General features: G+C 36.5%; 1 protein-coding gene across 4 annotated transcripts in view; it reads right to left on the minus strand.

Moving 5' to 3' along the window:
* Positions 1 to 20,534, minus strand: part of OTOGL (otogelin like) — a 156,920-nt gene extending 136,386 nt beyond the window's left edge. For 2 of the 4 annotated variants that reach the window (XM_082418857.1, XM_082418859.1), the window contains exons 1-6: positions 14,770 to 20,534; positions 13,602 to 13,641; positions 12,580 to 12,628; positions 5,768 to 5,834; positions 4,012 to 4,110; positions 32 to 186 (exon numbers count right to left, since the gene is read on the minus strand). In XM_082418857.1, the coding sequence (XP_082274983.1) occupies positions 32 to 186; positions 4,012 to 4,110; positions 5,768 to 5,834; positions 12,580 to 12,628; positions 13,602 to 13,641; positions 14,770 to 14,848 (489 nt within the window). In that variant the 5' untranslated portion in view covers positions 14,849 to 20,534. Of the gene's footprint in view, positions 1 to 31; positions 187 to 4,011; positions 4,111 to 5,767; positions 5,835 to 12,579; positions 12,629 to 13,601 lie in introns of all 4 variants that reach the window. The other 2 variants (XM_082418858.1, XM_082418856.1) reach the window with 1 other exon arrangement.
* Between the last annotated feature and the right edge of the window lie 337 nt (positions 20,535 to 20,871).

The following is a 20,871-nucleotide window of genomic DNA, read 5'->3' on the forward strand; positions in this document are numbered from 1 at the left end:
TTTAAGTTAATTATGTCCTAGGATCACCTACCCATACAGTGTACCGAGGCTCCAAATTACCACAGTCCTTCGCAAAAATGTAAGAACAGTTTCCTGGGAAATAATAGTAGATGCCATCAAAAGTTTCAAAGTGGTACTGTCCCCAGGTTTTGCAAATCCCATCTCTGCCATTGCCCATGTTTGGCACTGAAAAGAAATAGGATAATATTTAGTAGAATAAAACAAATTATACCTGTTTCTGGCAAGGTTCAGTCACGCTAGGTGATTCTAATTTTCATTAAAATAAATGTTTTCTTCTTTGATAGACAATATCACAGGGAAAAATACCTAACAAAATTACCAACTGCTCTCAAAACTATCAAACTCTTCTGAAGAAAAACATGGTCTCCAAGTTGTTTTGAAGAAAGGTTTTATGTTAGAAACTTCCTTAATTTTTGCTTCCAAACAAAGACTCTGGAAGAGAGGAAGAGAGGAGAGAATGATAAAGTAAAAGAAGGTGATAGTGATAAAGTAAATATAATGGCTCAGAAAGAAATGTCACCACTAAGTGTTCTAAAAATTAACACTGACAGTGTTCTAGTCTCTGCAATTCTTCCGAAAATAATAGCATCCACAGAGAAAATTAACCACTGACCAAAAAGTCATGTTTAGAAGTCTGGGACCTGGGGATGGGGAGCATTAGTCATCCAAAGTATGCTGGAATTTAGGAATTCATGACTTCAAACTGGTCACATTGTAAGCAGTGTTTGTCTTAAAGCATACAACTTCATCTCCTGTTGCCTTCATGCCTATCTCCCTTTATACCTTTGTGGGTCACCTTCTATTCTGATTTTGTAGACCCTTCCTTCTAGATTAATATGAAAATCAGTGACATTTACTGAGCACTCAAAATGTGTAATACATATTGGTTAAGACATTAAAATGTGTTAATATACTCTATAGGGAGCATAAAGATAAGGCACAATCACTTTATCTTTTCTTTTTGTAATTTACCTAAATGTATTAGGCTTGGCCAACTTTGGCCTTTTCAAGAAAAAACAGAGTTATTTATTATTCAGGCAGTCTTCTCTGATAGTATGCCTTACCTCTGTTGCATATTTTCATAAAATCTTGCACTTCCCTTTACAGCACGTCACAAGTGTAATTACTGTGTATCTGTTATGTGTTGGTCCCCCTCCTCTAGACTATAACCTCCAAGAGGGCAGAAACATGTCTATATTATTCACTCTTCCCAGTGCCCAGCCTGGGATCGAGTAGATGCTCAATAAATACTCATTAAACAAATGAATGTTTTTTAGTCATTATTGATGTAGGGTCCTAACCTAGACACCATGGATAAAAATATTTTTAAGAACCCTCTGCCTTTGAAGAGCTCTCAACACTATTTCTCTTTTATGTACAGAATGTTCCATTAATTCAAAGTCAAAAAGAATGAGTGGCTCCAAATAAAAAATCTAATTTATAAAGCAAAAGAGAGATGAATTGGAAACCTGGTTTTAATGGGCCAGTACCATTTAAAATGGAAAAAATACTTGAATCGCATCAAAAACAAAATAAAATGCTTAGCAATAAACCTGACCAAGGAGGTGAAAGACTCATACACTGAAAATTATAAAACATTGATAAAGGAAACTGAAGATGATTTAAAGAAATGGAAAAATATCTCATGCTCTTGGGTTGGAAGAATTCATAGTGTTAAAATGGCCATACTACCCAAAGCAATATACAGATTTAATGTGATTCCTATCAAATTACCCATGACATTTTCCACAGAACTAGAACAAATAATCCTAAAATTTACATGGAACCATAAAAGACCCAGAATTGCCAAAGCAATACTGAGGAAAAAGAACAAAGCAGGAGGCATAACCCTCCCAGACTTCAGACAATACTACAAAGCTACAGTAATCAAAACAGCATGGTACTGGCACAAAAACAGACATATGGATCAATGGAACAGAATAGAGAGCCCTGAAACAAACCCACACACCTACAGTCAATTAACCTTTGACAAAGGAGGCAAGAATACACGATGGATAAAAAGATAGTCTCTTCAGCAAGTGGTGTCAGGAAAGTTGGACAGCCACATGTAAATCAATGAAGTTAGAACACACCCTCACAAAAATGGCTTAAAGACTTAAATATAAGATATGACACCACGAAACTACTAGAAGAGAACAAAGGCAAAACAGTCTCTGACATAAACCGTACCAATGTTTTCTTAGGTTAGTCTACCAAGGCAATAAAAATAACACAAAAATAAACAAATGGGACCTAATAAAACTTATAGGCTTTTGCACAGCAAAGGAAACCATAAACAAAATGAAAAGACAACCTACGGACTGAGAGAAAATATTTGCAAATGATGTGACTAACAAGGGCTTAACTTCCAAAATATACAAACAGCTCATACAACTCAATAACAGAAGAAAAAAAAAATCAAAGAATTGGCAGAAGACCTAAATAGACATTTCTCCAAAGAAGACCTACGTATGGCCAATAGGCACATGAAAAGATGCTCAACATTGCTAATTATTAGAGAAATACAAATCAAAACTTCAATGAGGGGGCTTCCCTGGTGGTGCAGTGGTTAAGATTCCGCCTGCCAATGCAGGGGACACGGGTTCCAGCCCTGGTCCAGGAAGATCCCACATGCTGTGGAGTAACTAAGCAACTAAGTAGTTGTGTGCCACAACTACTGAGCCTGTGCTCTAGAGCCCATGAGCCACAACTACTGAGCCCATGTGACACAACTACTAAAGCCCGCGTGCCTAGAGCCCATGCTCCACAACAAGAGAAGCCACCGCAATAGAAGCCTATGCACCGCAACAAAGAGTAGTCTCCGCTCGCTGCAACTAGAGAAAGCCCGCACGCAGCAACGAAGACCCAATGCAGCCAAAAATAAATAAATAAAATAGATACAACAATAAAGAAATTTTTTTAAATGTTTAAAAAAAAAAAAACTTCAATGAGGTACTACCTCATACCTGTCAGAATGGACATCATTTAAAAAAATCTACAAATAACAAATGCCGGAGAGGGTGTGGAGAAAAGGGAACCCTCCTACACTGTTCGTGGGAATGTAAATAGGTGCGGCCACTATGGAAAACAGTATGGAGGTTCCTCAAAAAACTAAAAATAGAGTTTCCATAGGATCCAGCAGTCGCACTCCTGGGCACATACCCAGACAAAACTATAATTCAAAAAGATACATGCACCCCTATGTTCATAGCAGCACTATTCACAATAGCCAAGACGTGGAAACAACCTAAATGTCCATCAACAGATGAATGGATAAAGATGTGAAACACAAACACACACACACAAACATACACACACACACACACACAATGAAATATTACTCAGCCATAAAAAAAGAGAATGAAATAATGCCATTTGCAGCTACGTGGATGGACCTAGAAATTATCAAACTAAGTGAAGTAAGTTAGAAAGAGAAAGACAAATACCATATGATATCACTCATACGTGGAATCTAAAATATGACACAAATGAACCTACCTACGAAACAGAAACAGGCTCAGACATAGAGAACAGACTTGTGGTTGCCAAGGGGGAGGGGGGCAGGGGAGGGATGGATTGGGAGTTTGGGATCAGCAGATGCAAACCATTGTATATAGAATGGATAAACAACAAGGTCCTACTGTGTAGCACAGGGAACTATATTCAATATTCTGCAATAAACCATAATGGAAAAGAATATGAAAAAATAACATTGTAAATCAACTATAATTTAAAAATTAAATAAAAATTTTAAAACAGAAAAGAAAAGAAAAAACATTTGAGGAAATAGAGCTCAGTGAGAAGCTAAAGTGGGCATACTCATTTTCTTTCACATTGTTTCAAAATTACTGGAAATAAATTGTGGATACTCTAGTTAATACACAATATTATTGTACCAACTCCCAAAGAATGAACACTAATACAGCAAATTATGCCTTCATGCTCTCCACGGCATCTCATAATTCTCTCATAAGTATCCCTGAAACTTACCAATCTGGCACCGTGTCCCAAGTGCCTGAAATATTTGACAGTCACATGTACCAGCCTTAGAACAGAAAGCTCCGTTAAGGCATTCATGAGGACAAGAACCTGAAGGGCAAAAAAATAAGTTATCTTCTGGCGTGCATCAGTTTTTATAAACATAAATCTGTCAAGATATAGCTTGGACTAACAGTAACCTCTGTTAACTCAAACAGAACCCTGGGCCTACTGCCTTGATGAGCTAAAGAATTAAGCCCCTTAAGTCTCTATCTAGGTCATTTCATTATGTGTGCTGTGAAACAAGAAAGACAGGCTTTCACATCTCAAACTACCCTGAGAGCAAAGGTTAGCCTCCTTCAAGCAATTGAAAGGTCAAGTTCCCATGTAAGGAATCCCTGTCCCAGATGATGAGAACCAGAAATACACAAGCTGCAGATGATTCCCTTGACGGAGTTAGGCACGTCTGATCAGCTACTTCTCCAGGAGCAAGTGTTGTATTAAAGAAAAACGTCCATCATTAGCTCAAGGGATCAGGCACAATATATAATAGAACTCACAAGGAAACTACTTTTTTAAGAGAATGATTAAACATTCCATTTTAAGTTTGTGTATTAATCCTCAGGCTTAATTACAAATGGATGCATTCTTTCTGACCCATAGTTAATTTTAATGGGGCAGAAGCCAACGCCACTGCTGGTTGTCACCAAAAATATTTTTTCTTTCATGGAAAGAAAAATCACCCCAAAGGATTATGTTGAAAAGAGGAAGAAAGAAACTATGAGCTCCTTAGTGAGTTTTAAAACTGCAAATGAATCACAGTGAAAAATTTTCCTGTAATAAGAAGAACACAAGAGACAACTGGCAAAACTCAAGCAGAAGGGATTTAAGTAACACATCAAGAGAACTAGAGAACATCTCTGAGTGACCATAAAGTGTTTACTAAAGATTGGCCCTCTCCGGAATATGGTCAGGTCATGAAAGGCACTTATCTAATTGCGGTATTTTAACCATAGTTCTGCAGAAGGCAAGAATTTTAAAACTCTATTATCCTTTCACCTTAAAATTCATTGATCTAAAATGTCTCTACGTTTAAAGACATACAACTCCCTAAGTATATCTTAACTGAGGAGAAATGAGCTGCTTTAACTTTAATCATAAATATAGATAAAAATGATGTTTTTCATAAATTTAAATGCAGTTTTCTTTTTCTAGGGGGGCATATATATCTTCAAATTTTATCTTAGGTCACAATCTTGTATTTTTCCAATCAATAAGTGTCAAAGTAATTAGGTAAGCAAATGTATCTCCTTCAAAAATTTAGTTACAACCCTGTTTATTCTCCTGAAAACAGATATCAAAACAAAACTAGTCAGAAATCCCTGCAATTTTAAATGCAACAAAAAATTCAAATTGAATTTCAAACTACCATTAGCATTCTGCTAAATGGAAATGGAAAATTGGTAAGCAAAAATAGCAATGTCAAAGAATCGAGGAGCCAGTAATTGATTCAGAAAAAAAGCTCCTGATACCCAGTGATATCTTTCCTGGTCGTATAGTTATCAGCTTTGTCTAACGGCTTAACCTTGGGTATTTCCAAATATAATTCAAATTTCTATATGAAGTAAACAAACTATTACTAAGTACTATTACCACCCTGGCTCAGTTTCCCTCATGCATTATGCGGAAATCATAGAGAGTGATTCACTATATCCCCCAAAAGGGTTTTTTGAGAAAGCAAATACAAAAACATAGATGTAGCACTAACCTTTTATTTTACTCTCACCCCAATTAATAGCTTCATGGAAGAAATATCTTGGAGAAGTTGCTTCAAACTTTAAAAGAAAGAAATCAGAATTCAAGAGAATTAAATTATTTAATTCAAGACAAACATGCAAATTGGAAAATCTGGAAAACAGCTACAAACACAGAAATTATAAAGAGATGACTCCATATTTCCTTGGGTTATTGAGGCAAAATCTTGGAGAGGCAGAAAGGGCTCCTCTAAGGTTGTAGTTAGATCTGACTTCAAGGTTGATTTTGCTTCTTACCTGAATTTGACAAGTCCTTTATGCTCTCTGACCTCAGTTCTGCCTCCCTGCCCTCCTTGGAAAAGAGCCTGGTCAGAATCTAATCTTTGCATTAACTGACTGCTTTACCTGCACGAGTAGCAGTTTTTTAATACTTCCAAGTGCAGATGCGTCTGGAGAAAATGCATGGGACCAAAGGACCAACGGACAGTGATGTACCCACTTCCTGCAGCCCCATCTGTGCAGACACCATCCACAGAAGCCTCCGCTGCTGAAGTGTGAGTGTGACACCCTCAGTCTCCAAAGAGCTGACACTTTAAAGTTCATAGAAATTTAAATGTATCTTTTTATAGAGCCCAAGGCGCTTCAGGGTAATCATTAAGATCATGAATTATAGAATCAAACAGATCTGGATTAGAGTCCTGATTCTGCCATTACTTACTCTAAGGCAAGTTTCTTAACTGCTTAGTGCCTCCTTTTACTTGTCTGTAAAATGGGAACAATGACACATATATACTTCACTGGGTAGTTAAGACAATAAATAAAATAATGTATATAAAGATTCCAGCATAATGCCTCACACATAAAAAATTAGCAAGAAAGAGATTTACATTAATCTAAGCAACCCAGATAAAACCATAGGATTTTTAGAGGTTAATATGGAATAGTAGCAAATAACTGTGGATTATTAAAACTAATCAATTATGGATTTTTACTCCAACTTAATGCCAATTTAGTGTATCATCTGGGGCAATGTCCTTTCCAACAGCATTTTTACATTCACCAGAAGAATACACATTCCCAAAATTTGCCTCATAATTGTCAAATTGAGTACCAGATGATGTTAGAAAAACTGGAAAGAGTGAAGGATAAGAAAAAAGGGTGATAACTATTATTCAACATAGCTTTGGAAGTTTTAGCCACAGCAATCAGAGAAGAAAAAGAAATAAATCCAAATCAGAAAAGAAGTAAAGCTGCCACTGTTTGCAGATGACATGATACTATACATAGAGAATCCTAAAGATGCTACCAGAAAACTACTAGAGCTAATCAATGAATCTGGTAAAGTAGCAGGATACAAAATTAATGCACAGAAATCTCTTGCATTCCTATACACTAATGATGAAAAATGTGAAAGAGAAATTAAGGAAACACTCCCATTTACCATGGCAACAAAAAGAATAAAATACCTAGGAATAAACCTACCTAAGGAGAAAAAAGACCTGTATGCAGAAAACTATAAGACGCTGATGAAAGAAATTAAAGATGATACAAACAGATGGAGAGATATACCATGTTCTTGGATTGGAAGAATCAACATTGTGAAAATGACTATACTACCCAAAGCAATCTGCAGATTCAGTGCAATCCCTAGCAAACTACCAATGGCGTTTTTCACAGAACTAGAACAAAAAATTTCACAATTTGTATGGAAACACAAAAGACCCTGAATAGCCAAAGCAATCTTGAGAAAGAAAAACAGAGCTGGAGGAATCAGGCTCCCTGACTTCAGACTATACTACAAAGCGACAGTAATCAAAACAGTATGGTACTGACACAAAAACAGAAATATAGATAAATGGAACAGGATAGAAAGCCCAGAGATAAACCCACGCACCTATGGTCACCTTATTTTTGATAAAGGAGGCAAGAAAATACAATGGAGAAAAGACAGCCTCTTCAATAAGTGGTGCTGGGAAAACTGGACAGCTACATGTAAAAATGAAATTAGAACACTCCCTAAAACCTTACACAAAAATAAACTCAAAATGGATTAAAGACCTAAATGTAAGGCCAGACAGTATCAAACTCTTAGAGGAAAACATAGGCAGAACACTCTATGACATAAATCACAGCAAGATCCTTTTTGACCCACCTCCTAAAGGAAGGGAAATAAAAACAAAAATAAACAAATGGGACCTAATGAAACTTAAAAGCTTTGGCACAGAAAAGGAAACCATAAACAAGATGAAAAGACAACCCTCAGAATGGGAGAAAATATTTGCAAAGAAGCAACTGACAAAGGATCAATCTCCAAAATATACAAGCCGCTCATGCAGCTCAATATCAAAAAAACAAACAACCAAATCCAAAAATGGGCAGACCTAAATAGACATTTCTCCAGAGAAGATATACAGATTGCCAACAAACACATGAAAGGATGCTCAACATCACTAATTATCAGAGAAATGCAAATCAAAACTACAATGAGGTATCACTTCACACCAGTCAGAATGGCCATCATCAAAAAATCTACAAACAATAAACGCTGGAGAGGGTGTGGAGAAAAGGGAACCCTCTTGCACTGTTGGTGGGAATGTAAATTGATACAGCCACTATGGAGAACAGTACGGAGGTTCCTGAAAAAACTAAAAATAGAACTACTATACGACCCAGCAATCCCACTACTGGGCATATACCCTGAGAAAACCATAATTAAAAAGAGTCATGTACCACAATGTTCATTGCAGCTCTATTTACAATAGCCAGGACATGGAAGCCACCTAAGTGCCCATCAACAGACAAATGGATAAAGAAGATGTGGCACATATATACAATGGAACATTACTCAGCCATAAAAAGAAACGAAATTGAGTTATTTGTAGTGAGGTGGATGGACCTAGAGTCTGTCGTACAGAGTGAAGTAAGTCAGAAAAAGAAAAACAAATACCGTATGCTAACACATATATTTGGAATCTTAAAAAAAAAAATGGTTCTGAAGAACCTAGGGGCAGGACAGGAATAAAGATGCAGACATAGAGAATGGACTTGAGGACACAGGGACGGGGAAGGGTAAGCTGGGACGAAGGGAGAGAGTGGCATGGACATATATACACTACCACATGTAAAACAGATAGCTAGTGGGAAGCAGCCTCATAGCACAGAGAGATCAGCTCAGTGCTTTGTGACCACCTAGAGGGGTGGGATAGGGAGGGTGGGAGGGAGACGCAAGAGGGAGGAGATACAGGGATACATGTATATGTATAGCTGATTCACTTTGTTATAAAGCAGAAACTAACACACCACTGTAAAGCATTTATACTCCAATAAAGATGTTAAAAAAAAAAAAAAAAGGTGATAAAGAATGTGACTTCAGGTACAAATTTCTTTTCAACAGATTCTGGTCTCCTTCATACATGGTAAAAGTTTTATTTTGGCAATTTGCACTGCAGTAGTTTTTCTTTTAAAGGGCAAACCTGCCCCATGGCAGACAAAAGGACTCCCACACTCTCTCACCACTTCAAGGCCCTTTTCTAAAGTCCTTGGCCCACATCATGTCTCCAAGTTCATTGTTTCCTGCTTTCATTCCTCCACGGTTTTGTCCTCACTGTTCAATCTCCTCTTTTTTCCATTTTCTCTCTCTTCAAACTAAGTCAGACTCACAAAAGTCTATGACTTGGATTCCCTCAAGACAAGTCTTATTCTCTCTTTAGCTATATTGTCTGCAACTGCCTAAATCTAACACAACAACCAATATTAATGGGCACCAAATTCTTCTTCCTTTGGCGCTAACGAATCATCACTGATGCTCACTAAAAGCGTATAGTGACTTCAACTCTGTCTCATACAGGCTTATAAACTAGAACAAATTATTTAACCTGCTCAGTCTCAGTTTCCCAATCTGTAAAACAGAATAACAATAACTGCCTCACGAAATTGTGAGGATTAAATGAAATGGGATAAGTAAATCACCAAAAGTAGTGCAAGGCACATAAGTGTTGTAAACATGTTACCTACTTTTATTATTAAGCAAAAACTGAATACACTTGACAACATTAGACCAAGGCAGAAATATAGAGTTTGTTTTTCACTCCATATCCTCTTACCTCTTACAATAAGTACTTAGCACACCAGTCTCCTGGTTACCACAGCATCCTAATCTCTGCAGCATTCCACTCATCATACTACAACATTTCACTAATGCTAAGACATGACACACAGCTTTTATTTTTATAACAGATCTGAACTCAGAATGGCACATCTTACATTTATAATTGGGAGCTCTTTCATTTTTTTATATCATACAAATAATGCCAAAAAATTGGTGGTGTCCTAGACTCGATGAACATGTTACACAGAAATGACTTCTTTATAGGTCTACCTCCACTAGACACTGAATTTCTAGAGAACAAACACCGCTGTTCATGGTTATACCTCTAGCACGGTCCCTTGTGTGTTGTCAACAAATACCAACTAAACCAGAAACAGACATTATGCAAATGGGAATGATCTGCCTCCCAGGGCTGTTTAGAACCATGACTATAAAATGTTCTGCTGATGCTCCTCCACATATCCTCTCAGCTCACCTTGGACTTCACGTGCATCTGGGTTTCTGTGCACACTGAGACCCTCAAGCACCGGCTTCTTTTTGTCTCTGCCTTAGGGTAGAGTACAAGCAGGATAGACAAGAGAAATGACTTTCAGGGGATTTAAGTCCCCCCAGAAGCTGCCCTCAATGAATGAGAGGCTGGTGTTGGTGGGTAAGTAGACCAGCTCCCCCATCCCTTGGAGAAACAATTCTGAAACACTGTACACAGTTCCTCAGAGGGATGCCAGCAAGGCTGAGCCCCAGATGCCTCAAGCACGAAGGCCCCTCAGTAACAGAGCTGTGCTGGATTTTCTCCCTTCCTAGTCTCCCTTTCCTTTCTCCCTCACTCCTGCACATACAAATTGCATGCAACCTCTAATAAATAAATAATCTGCCCCTGCTTTCAGGAGAAGAATTTTGAAATGTGATGCAACTGCAAAAAAATTCCAAGCAGTGGGTGCATATAGTCACATAACCGATGAAAGAGGACAACCCATTCTTCCTCCGTGCTGAGTACATCTCCACAGGAGGGTGAGAAGCACAGAGAAATACAGTCTTCAGATGAGAAATCACTGTAGCGCACAATTACACCATTGACAGAAGTCTGTGTCTACCCTTTCTCTGGTCATTGTTATCTCATTGCCAACATATTCCTGAGTCCTTATGTGCACATTTATCTGTCCATCAGTGCTCCGTCTTCCTAGAGCAGGGGAGTGGATCTGTGGACAAGAATGGCCTCATAACGGATGAAATTTCAATCCTAAACAGTGAAACGCATGATTGCGACCTCACTGCCCTTCTTTAACATTTCTTCCCTTAAAATTTGTTCAGATGTTAAGTAATGTTGGTGCGTGTTCTCTAGCTGCAGGAAAGAGAAGGGCAAGTGTCCAGCTCTTCATTCTCTCTAAAAGGGAAATCAAGGCAAGTGTGTTCCTCACTTATTAACAAAAGGGAGGTATTAAGATAATTCTGGGGGTGGGGGGTAAATTATACAAATTCTAAAAACATCCAAATGGTCAACAGTAGAAGCCCATCCACAGGCTGTTTCATGTGACACCTGTGGGGTATATTTCACAGGTTCTTCAATCTAGGGGGTTCTACCAGAATGCGGTTTGTCTCAAAATTGGATTTTCTGCTGAGTCACGTTGATATCTTTTTGTGGCTGATATGGTCTACTGGCCAACTTGACATTTCTCAGAGAAAAGTCATTTTAACCACTTCACATGATACATAGGTACTTAAGTACACAAAATACTCTTTTTAAGAAAAAAAAAGTGTTTCCCTTCCATAGACAATCCTTTGCCCATTCTAGTGCAAAGAAAGAGCTCCACTCTTGATAAGAATAAATTAGTTCTGCCTTCTGAATCGTCACAACAGCGTATCAAATCTGTCATCTATTCTTTTTTTCAATTCTCTTTAAGTTCACAAAATATAAAAAAAAAACAGGCATCCATCATAAAATGCTAATAGAAACTTACTGCAATTCAGCATTTGACAAAGACCTTGAATATATAAGCTGTTTGCTACATAAATACTCAAATAATATTACTTTCCAAAGACATGTCTTAATATTGAGTTAGGATTCTCTATCTTACCATCCATCTTTAACAGAGAAATATTTTTTAAAATCCACCCATTTAAACATTCCAACTATAATTTGAAGATATTGCAGTTATGTTATCCAATATCCTTTATATAGAGGGACCCAAGCAAAAAGGCCTCCTCAAATTCAGTGCTACCCCACCCCTCTAAAAAAAGAAAGGTCACCTCTTCATCAATGCCTGTAATTTAGATTTATTAGATAATATAAAACCCATTTGTCAGGACACTAGGACACCTCTGATGCCCTTTTGTGGTACTTTACTCAGATCAGGTATACCTTTCTCTGCCCCTGTTTGCTTGTACTTGTCCTATTATCATTGTGCTTAATTTTTAAACCAATTAAAATGTTCTGGCAAGTAGTGAGATTAAATCTCCCACAAATTCTGGGAGCCTATCAGTAGGGAACCGAGGTGAATAGCAAAAATCATTTGACCACAAACAAGTAAATGTGAGCTAAGCCTGAACTGGAGGGTCACAGAACAGCACTAGAGAAGTTACTTTGCCTCTTCCTCCTCTTTCCTGTCTTGTTTTTAGCATTTTATTCGCCTCCACAAAGGTCTCATTGTTGAAGTGACAGCAGAGGCCCAAAGCAGGATGGATTATTTCTCTGCCTCTCTCTCCATCTGAGGCATAACCTACCTGGGCTGCTAAAAGAGCTCTTTTCTGTTGATTTTCATTAAACCCGTTTCTGGAAGAAAACAAAAAGAACTTGTATAGTCAAAGGCCCCTAGGCAACCTGAACAAGCCTTTCCCAAGAGAGAGCTGGTGTTTTCCTCCTGATTTCCATCTCTTTATCAAAGAGGTCTTTCTTGGTTTAACATTGAAAAGGTCCCCCTCCCCCCTTTGGAGGGGTTAGATTTGGGTGGTGGCACTGTCTCATTTTACAAAATTTGGGAGTGTCCCCAGATCTCTCCAGTCTCTGATGTAAACTGCATTTTAGGAAGGAACTTTGAGATAGAGAAATAAACAAAATAGTGTAACACTGTAGCACTAACATGCGTGATAATTTCTCCACATGCCTTCATAAAACTGGTGAGATAAGTATTCGACAAGTGCAGGTTCACATTTTTCAACGTAATTTTTCAAAGGTAATACTCGATTCTCTCTCTTTCCATGTCTTAAAGGGTAGATTAACATTAATGTGCATAAGCACATCAAACTGTGGGTTATCAAAATCAAACAGTGAGTAGAATTCCGCTTTTCATTAAGCAGATCAGTTTAGTCCAAAAAATGATTTTCATTATTTACTGCTAGAAACATTTTATTCTTTTATCATTAAAAACTATTTTACTCTATGTTAAGAATACAGCACATTTCTAATCAACAATGTACATTAATAATAACAATAGGAAATAGGAAATTACTGAATATAACTTCTTTTCAAGTCTTTGAAGTGAAAATGTCTCCTCAGTATCTACAGTCATTGGACACCACCAAAAACTCCTCTTGTAATTAAAATGAAAGGAAATATTTTTGTTTCATAAATAAGGAACTGAATGCCTAGTAATTTTTAATTTGTAGAAATGTTTTAAAGAACTAAATCTCATGCCCTTATTTTGTAAAATATTTATTTTTTCAAAGCAGATATATTGACCTGCTGAGCTTTGCTCATTCCCATTATCTTTATGTTTTAGAGGACATAAAGAACAAGAAATACTCACTTTGATGTTCTCGTCAAGATGGATGAAGTACAAATATAACCTGCCAGAGATAAATATATATATATATGAATGAAAAAAATTATCCAAATATCTTGATCACATGATCTGATTATAAAACAGATCATTTAAACCTGAATTCTGAAACTTAGACTGAGTTTTGCTATTAGTTATTTTACATTTTCTAGAGGATTTTGACCAGCAAATTCCCTGTGAGACATCAGGGTGACCAGTAATTCAGAAAGAATGGGCAGTGTACCTTGATTTACACAGAGACATGATACAGTGGAATAAGCACAGTCTTAAAGTCAGAGATCCAAGTTTTAGTCCCAGTCCTACGACTTCGTAAATGCCAAACTTAAGCAAACACATCACAAAATAACAGTGGTAGCCAAGTTGATCTTCAAAGTCCCCTCCAGCTCTCAATGCTCTAAGACATTTTCTCCTTGGAGTTTCAGTCACTACTAGGATTGGAAGATAGTGTCTGTGACCTCGCTGGTCTTCTACACTTCAGTAATTTCTCCCACTTCCTCTACAAGCCCCAAAATATACAGCCCTTTTCAGGGATTAAAAATTAACGACTGAATGTAAATAAATGCTTTCTGCCATAAAAATATTTTATAAAAATTAATTTATAAATATTGCTATAATATAATTGAAAATCAATTCTTAGTCTCAAACATTGAAGTCCTTCTTAAAACATTCCTTTACCATTCTTTGGGTTGATGGCATCAAGAAAGTTTAAGTACTCAATGTCTCCTTATCTTTTATAAAATTTCAAATGTTTAAATTACACAACTGTTTAAAATCATTACTTAGAAGAGAAAAAGTTAGAATCAGAGCTTCTTCCAGTACAGCTGCATATTATGATAAAATCATGATTTTTTTTTTTATATGTCCATGACACTCTCTCACCCTGTCACATCTCACCCCTCCCCCTCCCCATCATGATTTTAACATTTAAAAAAGAGACTCAGAAAATGAAAACTAAAAGTTCCAAATTATCTATATTATTAAAAATTTTCCCAAAAAATGATCTGGGTGTCATTTAGTATATACCCATCCTAATGACTTCAAAATGTTTTACAGTATAAGAGGAAATAGTTTCTACAATTTACAAGGAAGACTAAAATACAATAAAATGAGGTAAAAGTTTAATATGAGTTCTTACCTTGTAATGAAAACAGCAGTATATGAAGCAAGAATATACTCCAAGGTACCATTAAATTGAGTTTTCTCACAATGTTCATTTCAGTATAGCCTTTCTCCCTGAAATGTAACCAAATTGTTGGTCTTTACTAAGATGGCATCTTAGAAGTATGAGTACTTGTAGAGTGCTCAAATTCTTATAAATTTAGCTTTGTAATAAAGTAATTCAAAAAGGAATTCCAGGATTTCTAACCACATACAGCATCTGAAGCTTTAGAACTTGCAGGCAACCCTTTGGCTGAATCTCTCATTAGCAATGCATGGCAGCTTCTTACCTGAGCCGGTATTAGTTACACCCTACCCCACTCCTGCACATCATACGCCTTTTTAGCCTATATTAGCCTTTTATGACTTCTAAAATCAGTCGCAACAAACAAACAAACAAAAAACCCTGTTATCTCCCGATGTCATAAGAGATAAGCATTATTCCTAATTAGTGATCTATTCCATGTTTTATTCATAAAATAATTACTGTCCTTTGAAATAAAATCCTATCAATCATTCCTAGAATGTCTAGATGTTTTCATAAACTCTTCTTTAAGAATTATAAGTAAACTAAAATTATGTGCATATATTTTCAACTCCAGTCCCATTTCAGTGTAGTTTAAGTTGACATATACATTTGCCCAGAGATCTTTCTGTTAAACATTCTGCAACAGAAGCAGATAATAACACAAAAAGATGATATTCTAATATTTGACTTTAAAAAGAAAATAACTCACCTAATCCTGAAAACCTTCCTTCACACCCTGTTTTTCCATCCTCTGGGACAAGTATCCAATTAGACAACAAAAAAGAACTTCTTAATCCAACACTAAGTGCACTCTTCTCTGGAAGCGATTGACTACCTGGATTGGCATTAGAGAACAGCTCTAATATTTCGTAATGAACTCCATAGAGATGATCTAAGCCCCATAAAAGAGGGAAGGCCATGATTATATAATGGGTGCACATTTCCTATAGCAGATCCCATCAGTTACCTGCAAAGTATCAGACTCACTTAACAGATGGGGGCACAGTGGTAAGGAATATCTAACTACACAGGAACTACCTTATGAGACAAAAACACACAGCAGTTCTTAATACCTTGTTGTACTCAGACACTTTTTGTGCACTGATTTCCTGGTCCTTTCTGTGAAAATATCCTTAACATCCTGATGTATTGCATGCCCAACATCTACTATATAAACAGTTTCTTTTCTGTGTCTCAAACTCAATAATCTTTTACTCTTGCTTTACATGATTTTAATGCCTTTCCATTGCCTACATAATTGCTGATTCTATGAGCCAAGAGAAGATGTTTGCCTATAAATTCATTTTTAAAGCAGGAAAACCACACCAATTCCCCCAAAATATAAGTAGCTATATGCCTACACACACACACACACACACACACACACACACACTTGCACATGTACACTCATTTTTAAATTTTGATTGATTAGATTAAATAATTTAAGTATAATATGTGTCTAATAAATATTTATTGAAAGTTTATTGGTCATTACTCAAACTAACTAGACAATAAATTAATATAAGTCTAAACAGGCCTAGTTACTTATAGTTACATTCTAATTATTGGTCTAAAAATTATGTATCTACTCAACCACAATCAAAATTAAAATATTCTAGACACTTAAGAAGATGTGAATACAGAATAAATTTAAAAGTTAAGCTTGCTAGGGGCAGGACAGGAATAAAGATGCAGACGTAGAGAATGGACTTGAGGACACGGGAAGGGGGAAGGGTAAACTGGGACGAAGTGAGAGAGTGGCATGGACATATATACACTACCAAATGTAAAATAGATAGCTAGTGGGAAGCAGCCGCATTGCACAGGGAGATCAGCTCCGTGCTTTGTGACCACCTAGCGGGGTGGGAAAGGGAGGGTGGGAGGGACACGCAAGAGGAGGGGGGATATGGCGATATGTGTATACATATAACTGATTCACTTTGTTATACAGCAGAAACTAACACATTGTAAAGCAATTATACCCCAATAAAGATGTTAAAAAAAAAAAAAGTTAAGCTTGAAATTTGTTTAGAGAGCAATAATTTTCCTCCAAAGAATTTTTTAAATTAAAGGCACCAAATTGATTTACACAGAATGCTCATTAACTCTTTCTGAAAAACATGGAAATGTACATAACAAATATACATTACTAAGTCCCCTCCTTAATTTACAACAGTTTCTCTTATCTTCATAATTTCCCATAAAAATCGACCTAAAATATGAAGATTCTATAAATCATATTTCAGGATTTTTTTCCCCCAATCTGGTAGCTGCTTGTCACAAGTGACATACCTATGGAAGAATCCCAAATGGAAACCAAAGTTAAATTTCATGGTTCAAAAAAGAAACATTTTGATAACGCTTATAGTTATTTCTAAGTACTACCAGAACTTGGTGAAAAAGGATTAGTAAACAGCAATATAAAGCCTGTGAAAAGTATTTCTTTCTAATATAAACTTGGATATTTTACGTTCTTAATTCAAATGTAAAAACTCTCAACTTTTCATCTCAAATTTCATACAGTATCTTTAAACGTTTGATTCAAAAGCATTACAGCCATTTTCACTGGTTAAAGTTGAAAATTCCAAGGTTATATCACCTGGCATATTTATTACTGTTATTCTATTTTGAACTCTATGTATTTAAAACCTATAAATTATTTTGTCTGGTAAAGAAAATAGAAGAAATTATAATGGGAATTCTCAGGGTGACCATTCTTTTATAGCTAGAGGTTTAGCATATGATGGCTTTCTAGTCCTCCTCCATCCAGGCTTAGAGTAGGTCGGAGATTAGTAAAGGAGAATGAACAATGGCAGAGAAAACAATACCAGAAATTCCAAGTTCTTTTTCAACTAACTACATTATGAATTCATTACATTAAATGGTAGGCTGCATGAAAATAGGTAAAATAGACTTCCATGAATAGCTACAGTAGAATAGAGAATTTAGATGAAAGATTAGACCCAGAACCACAAAAAAAGGAATTTATGACTGTTGCTACATGTAGTTATTACTGTCAAAATTTAGTTGACAGCTTTTATATTTCATTCTACTCTGACAAAGGAACTCTGGCAAAAAGTGAGTCAGTCACCAGCTTGTGAAGAGATATTAAGTTCATAAGAAGTCTGAGGCTACATAATGCATGAGATAAACAGTTCCCTTTCTGATACAAGAACACGGCACATTTTCCCACATGGAATATGATCTTTAGAAAGTTGACACCTGACAGCCTATTGGCCTCAACACACCACATTAAAAACAACTGGCAGGAATGGGAAATTGCTGGGCTTATAGTTTATACGTCAATAATAAAGAAAGGGGTATTTTTAACGAAGTTCATCATCTTTAAGAAAAATTAATTTCTATGGTGATTTATATAACACTCATTTTTCATTCATTGAAATCAAATCTAAAATAGATAACATTTGATTCCCATCATATCACATTCTACTAGTGAAATGCAACTATTCCTCACTTGCCTTACTAAACCTAACACATTTCAGGTTCAGTGATTTTATCTAGAATTTATGTTATCATTGAGCAGCAAAAAGAATCCTATATCTTTGACGTGATTTTAACCACTCTGAATTTAACTGCCTTATTATAAGATAGTTTTGCAGTATTCTATTTATGCTTTCAGGAGGTGTGCTGCTTAGCACTTTCTGGAATGCTTCATATAGTTTAATTTGTAAATGACATCTATCTTAGCTTTTCTGAATACAGACTGTGTGTCATAAGTGGTATCTATGTTGGTCATGATTTCAATTTAAAGCTCACCCACAGAAATTAATGTGTTGTGTTTTATAGGGACATTCATTTTTCAAGTTGCTATGGTGCCACTGATTTGCAATATCTTTCATCTTGAAAGAAGTAATGTTCCTACAACTAAAGTTTTGTCTTGTCAACATTTTAGCATCAAGTTCTTGATATAAAACCAATATTTCCTACAGTTCTCTTTATTTTCTAAACTACTGTAGCACTTACATACTATAGCACATTACATGTGCATTTATAATATATAGTATAATATACAATGTACTACACATATAACAATATAAATTATGTTGGTTTCTCACGTTTCCAATTCCATTTTATATCTTCAGTCATTTTAGATTTATTTATTTTAGAGTTGCTGAGGGATAATATTACTTGAATTTCTCAGCAGGAAGAGGGTTCTAACCCTGTTGCTTGCTGTGCTGGCTTCTCACATTTAGGGTGGATTACCGCATAGGTTTTGTAATTTTGAATTTTGGTTTCATGTCTGGTAGATCATTTTCTATGGTAATTCTTTACTGCCGGGGTTGAAGGTATGCCCCTCCAAAAAAGAGTTTGCATTTACTTCTGCCAATTGCTCCAAGGAATTTCATGTTAATTTCTCAATTTGAGGGTGCCCAGCATACTGAGTATAAATTCAAATCCCAAACTCAAAGTGAGGGAATGCCAAATCTAGTTTCTGCTTTGTTTTTGCCCTTTGGTGATATTCCTTACTTCTATTCAACCACTTAAATAGATGAATATTTTATTTTATTCAGCATGCCCAAGTATTTTATAGCTGACAAATTTTTAGATCATCTAATCTGTTGCACTGCCAAAAAACAGAACCATCAACTATCAAAAATTATACGCTCTCATTTTCTAGGTTACTACTTTATGTATTTGCAACATACTTTCTCAACTGAATTACAAACTTGTGATATGGAGCCATCTATGATTCACAGGTATGTACTTATTTAACTCTTCTAATAATTATATCCAAGTTATTCAAAACAAACAACTATAAATTTATAAAGAAAGCATATCAAAGCATCTCATACTTGGATCAAATTATTTAAAATATAAAAGAAAAACTGTCAGATCCCTAAGTGTCATGGTTGAGATGACTTCATATAACACCAAGATTCCACCTCAGACACCTGACAATGATTTATGACAATAGCCACTGCAACCTGCAGCCTGGAGTGTCAAACATCAGCTTATCATCTTCTACCTTTTCTAAGATGGCAAGGTTAATACAGAAAAACTGCCTTTAGAGATGAGGCATCACTGTGGTTTTCAGCAGAGCACAAATCAGTATGAAAACATAACTCAGAAAAAACTAAGCCCTTCATTGTGATTTGAGAGTCACATGAAGGTCGGATCAGCCCTAAAAAGTGTTTCCCCCTTATCTTGACATGACCTCTTCCCTGGCTTCCAGCCTGAATTAGAGTCTTACTGAGTTACATGCAAAATTGTTATCATTATCTCCCAAAAGCTGCAGTGAAAACACACTAGTTCCTCTGTAAAGTTTTTTTCAGTCTTCTCTTCCAGCAAGATAAGTTTATCAGCTTTACCTTAGAATACACAGGTGGTTCTCAAACGTTGGTGTATGCAAGAATCACCTAGGGAGTATATTAGAAGCACGGATCCCCAACCCCACCTCCGTCACATCCAGTGTTTTCTGATCCATGAGTCTAAGGGGGTTAGGCATCTGTGTTGTAATAGAGAATCTAGCTTAGGGAAAATTAAATACCAAAGTAGTCTATTCTAGTACAAAAAAAGGAATGCAAGTGCATTACAAATATGGAGGCATTGATAGATCCCATTGGAGGAGAAAGAAGCAGAGGTCGGAAAAATTAAGTGGAGGTTGAGGGCCAGCCTCACTACCTACTAGTAAACAGTTCCTTGTTTGGGAAGATGAAGTGTGTCTGTTATTTCATTTGCCTACTCTTTCCACACTTCTTTTTTTTTTTAATTTTTTTAATTAATTAATTTATTTATTTATTTATGGCTGTGTTGGGTCTTCGTTTCTGTGCGAGGGCTTTCTCTAGTTGCGGCAAGCGGGGGCCACTCTTCATCGCGGTGCGCGGGCCTCTCACTATCGCGGCCTCTCTTGTTGTGGAGCACAGGCTCCAGACGCACAGGCTCAGCAATTGTGGCTCACGGGCCTAGTCGCTCCGTGGCATGTGGGATCTTCCCAGACCAGGGCTCGAACCCGTGTCCCCTGCATTGGCAGGCAGATTCTCAACCACTGCGCCACCAGGGAAGCCCCCTTTCCACACTTCTTATGCAGAG

This window comes from Balaenoptera physalus, assembly GCF_965194825.1.
Source record: "Balaenoptera physalus genome assembly, chromosome: 13".
Lineage (NCBI taxonomy): Eukaryota > Metazoa > Chordata > Mammalia > Artiodactyla > Balaenopteridae > Balaenoptera > Balaenoptera physalus.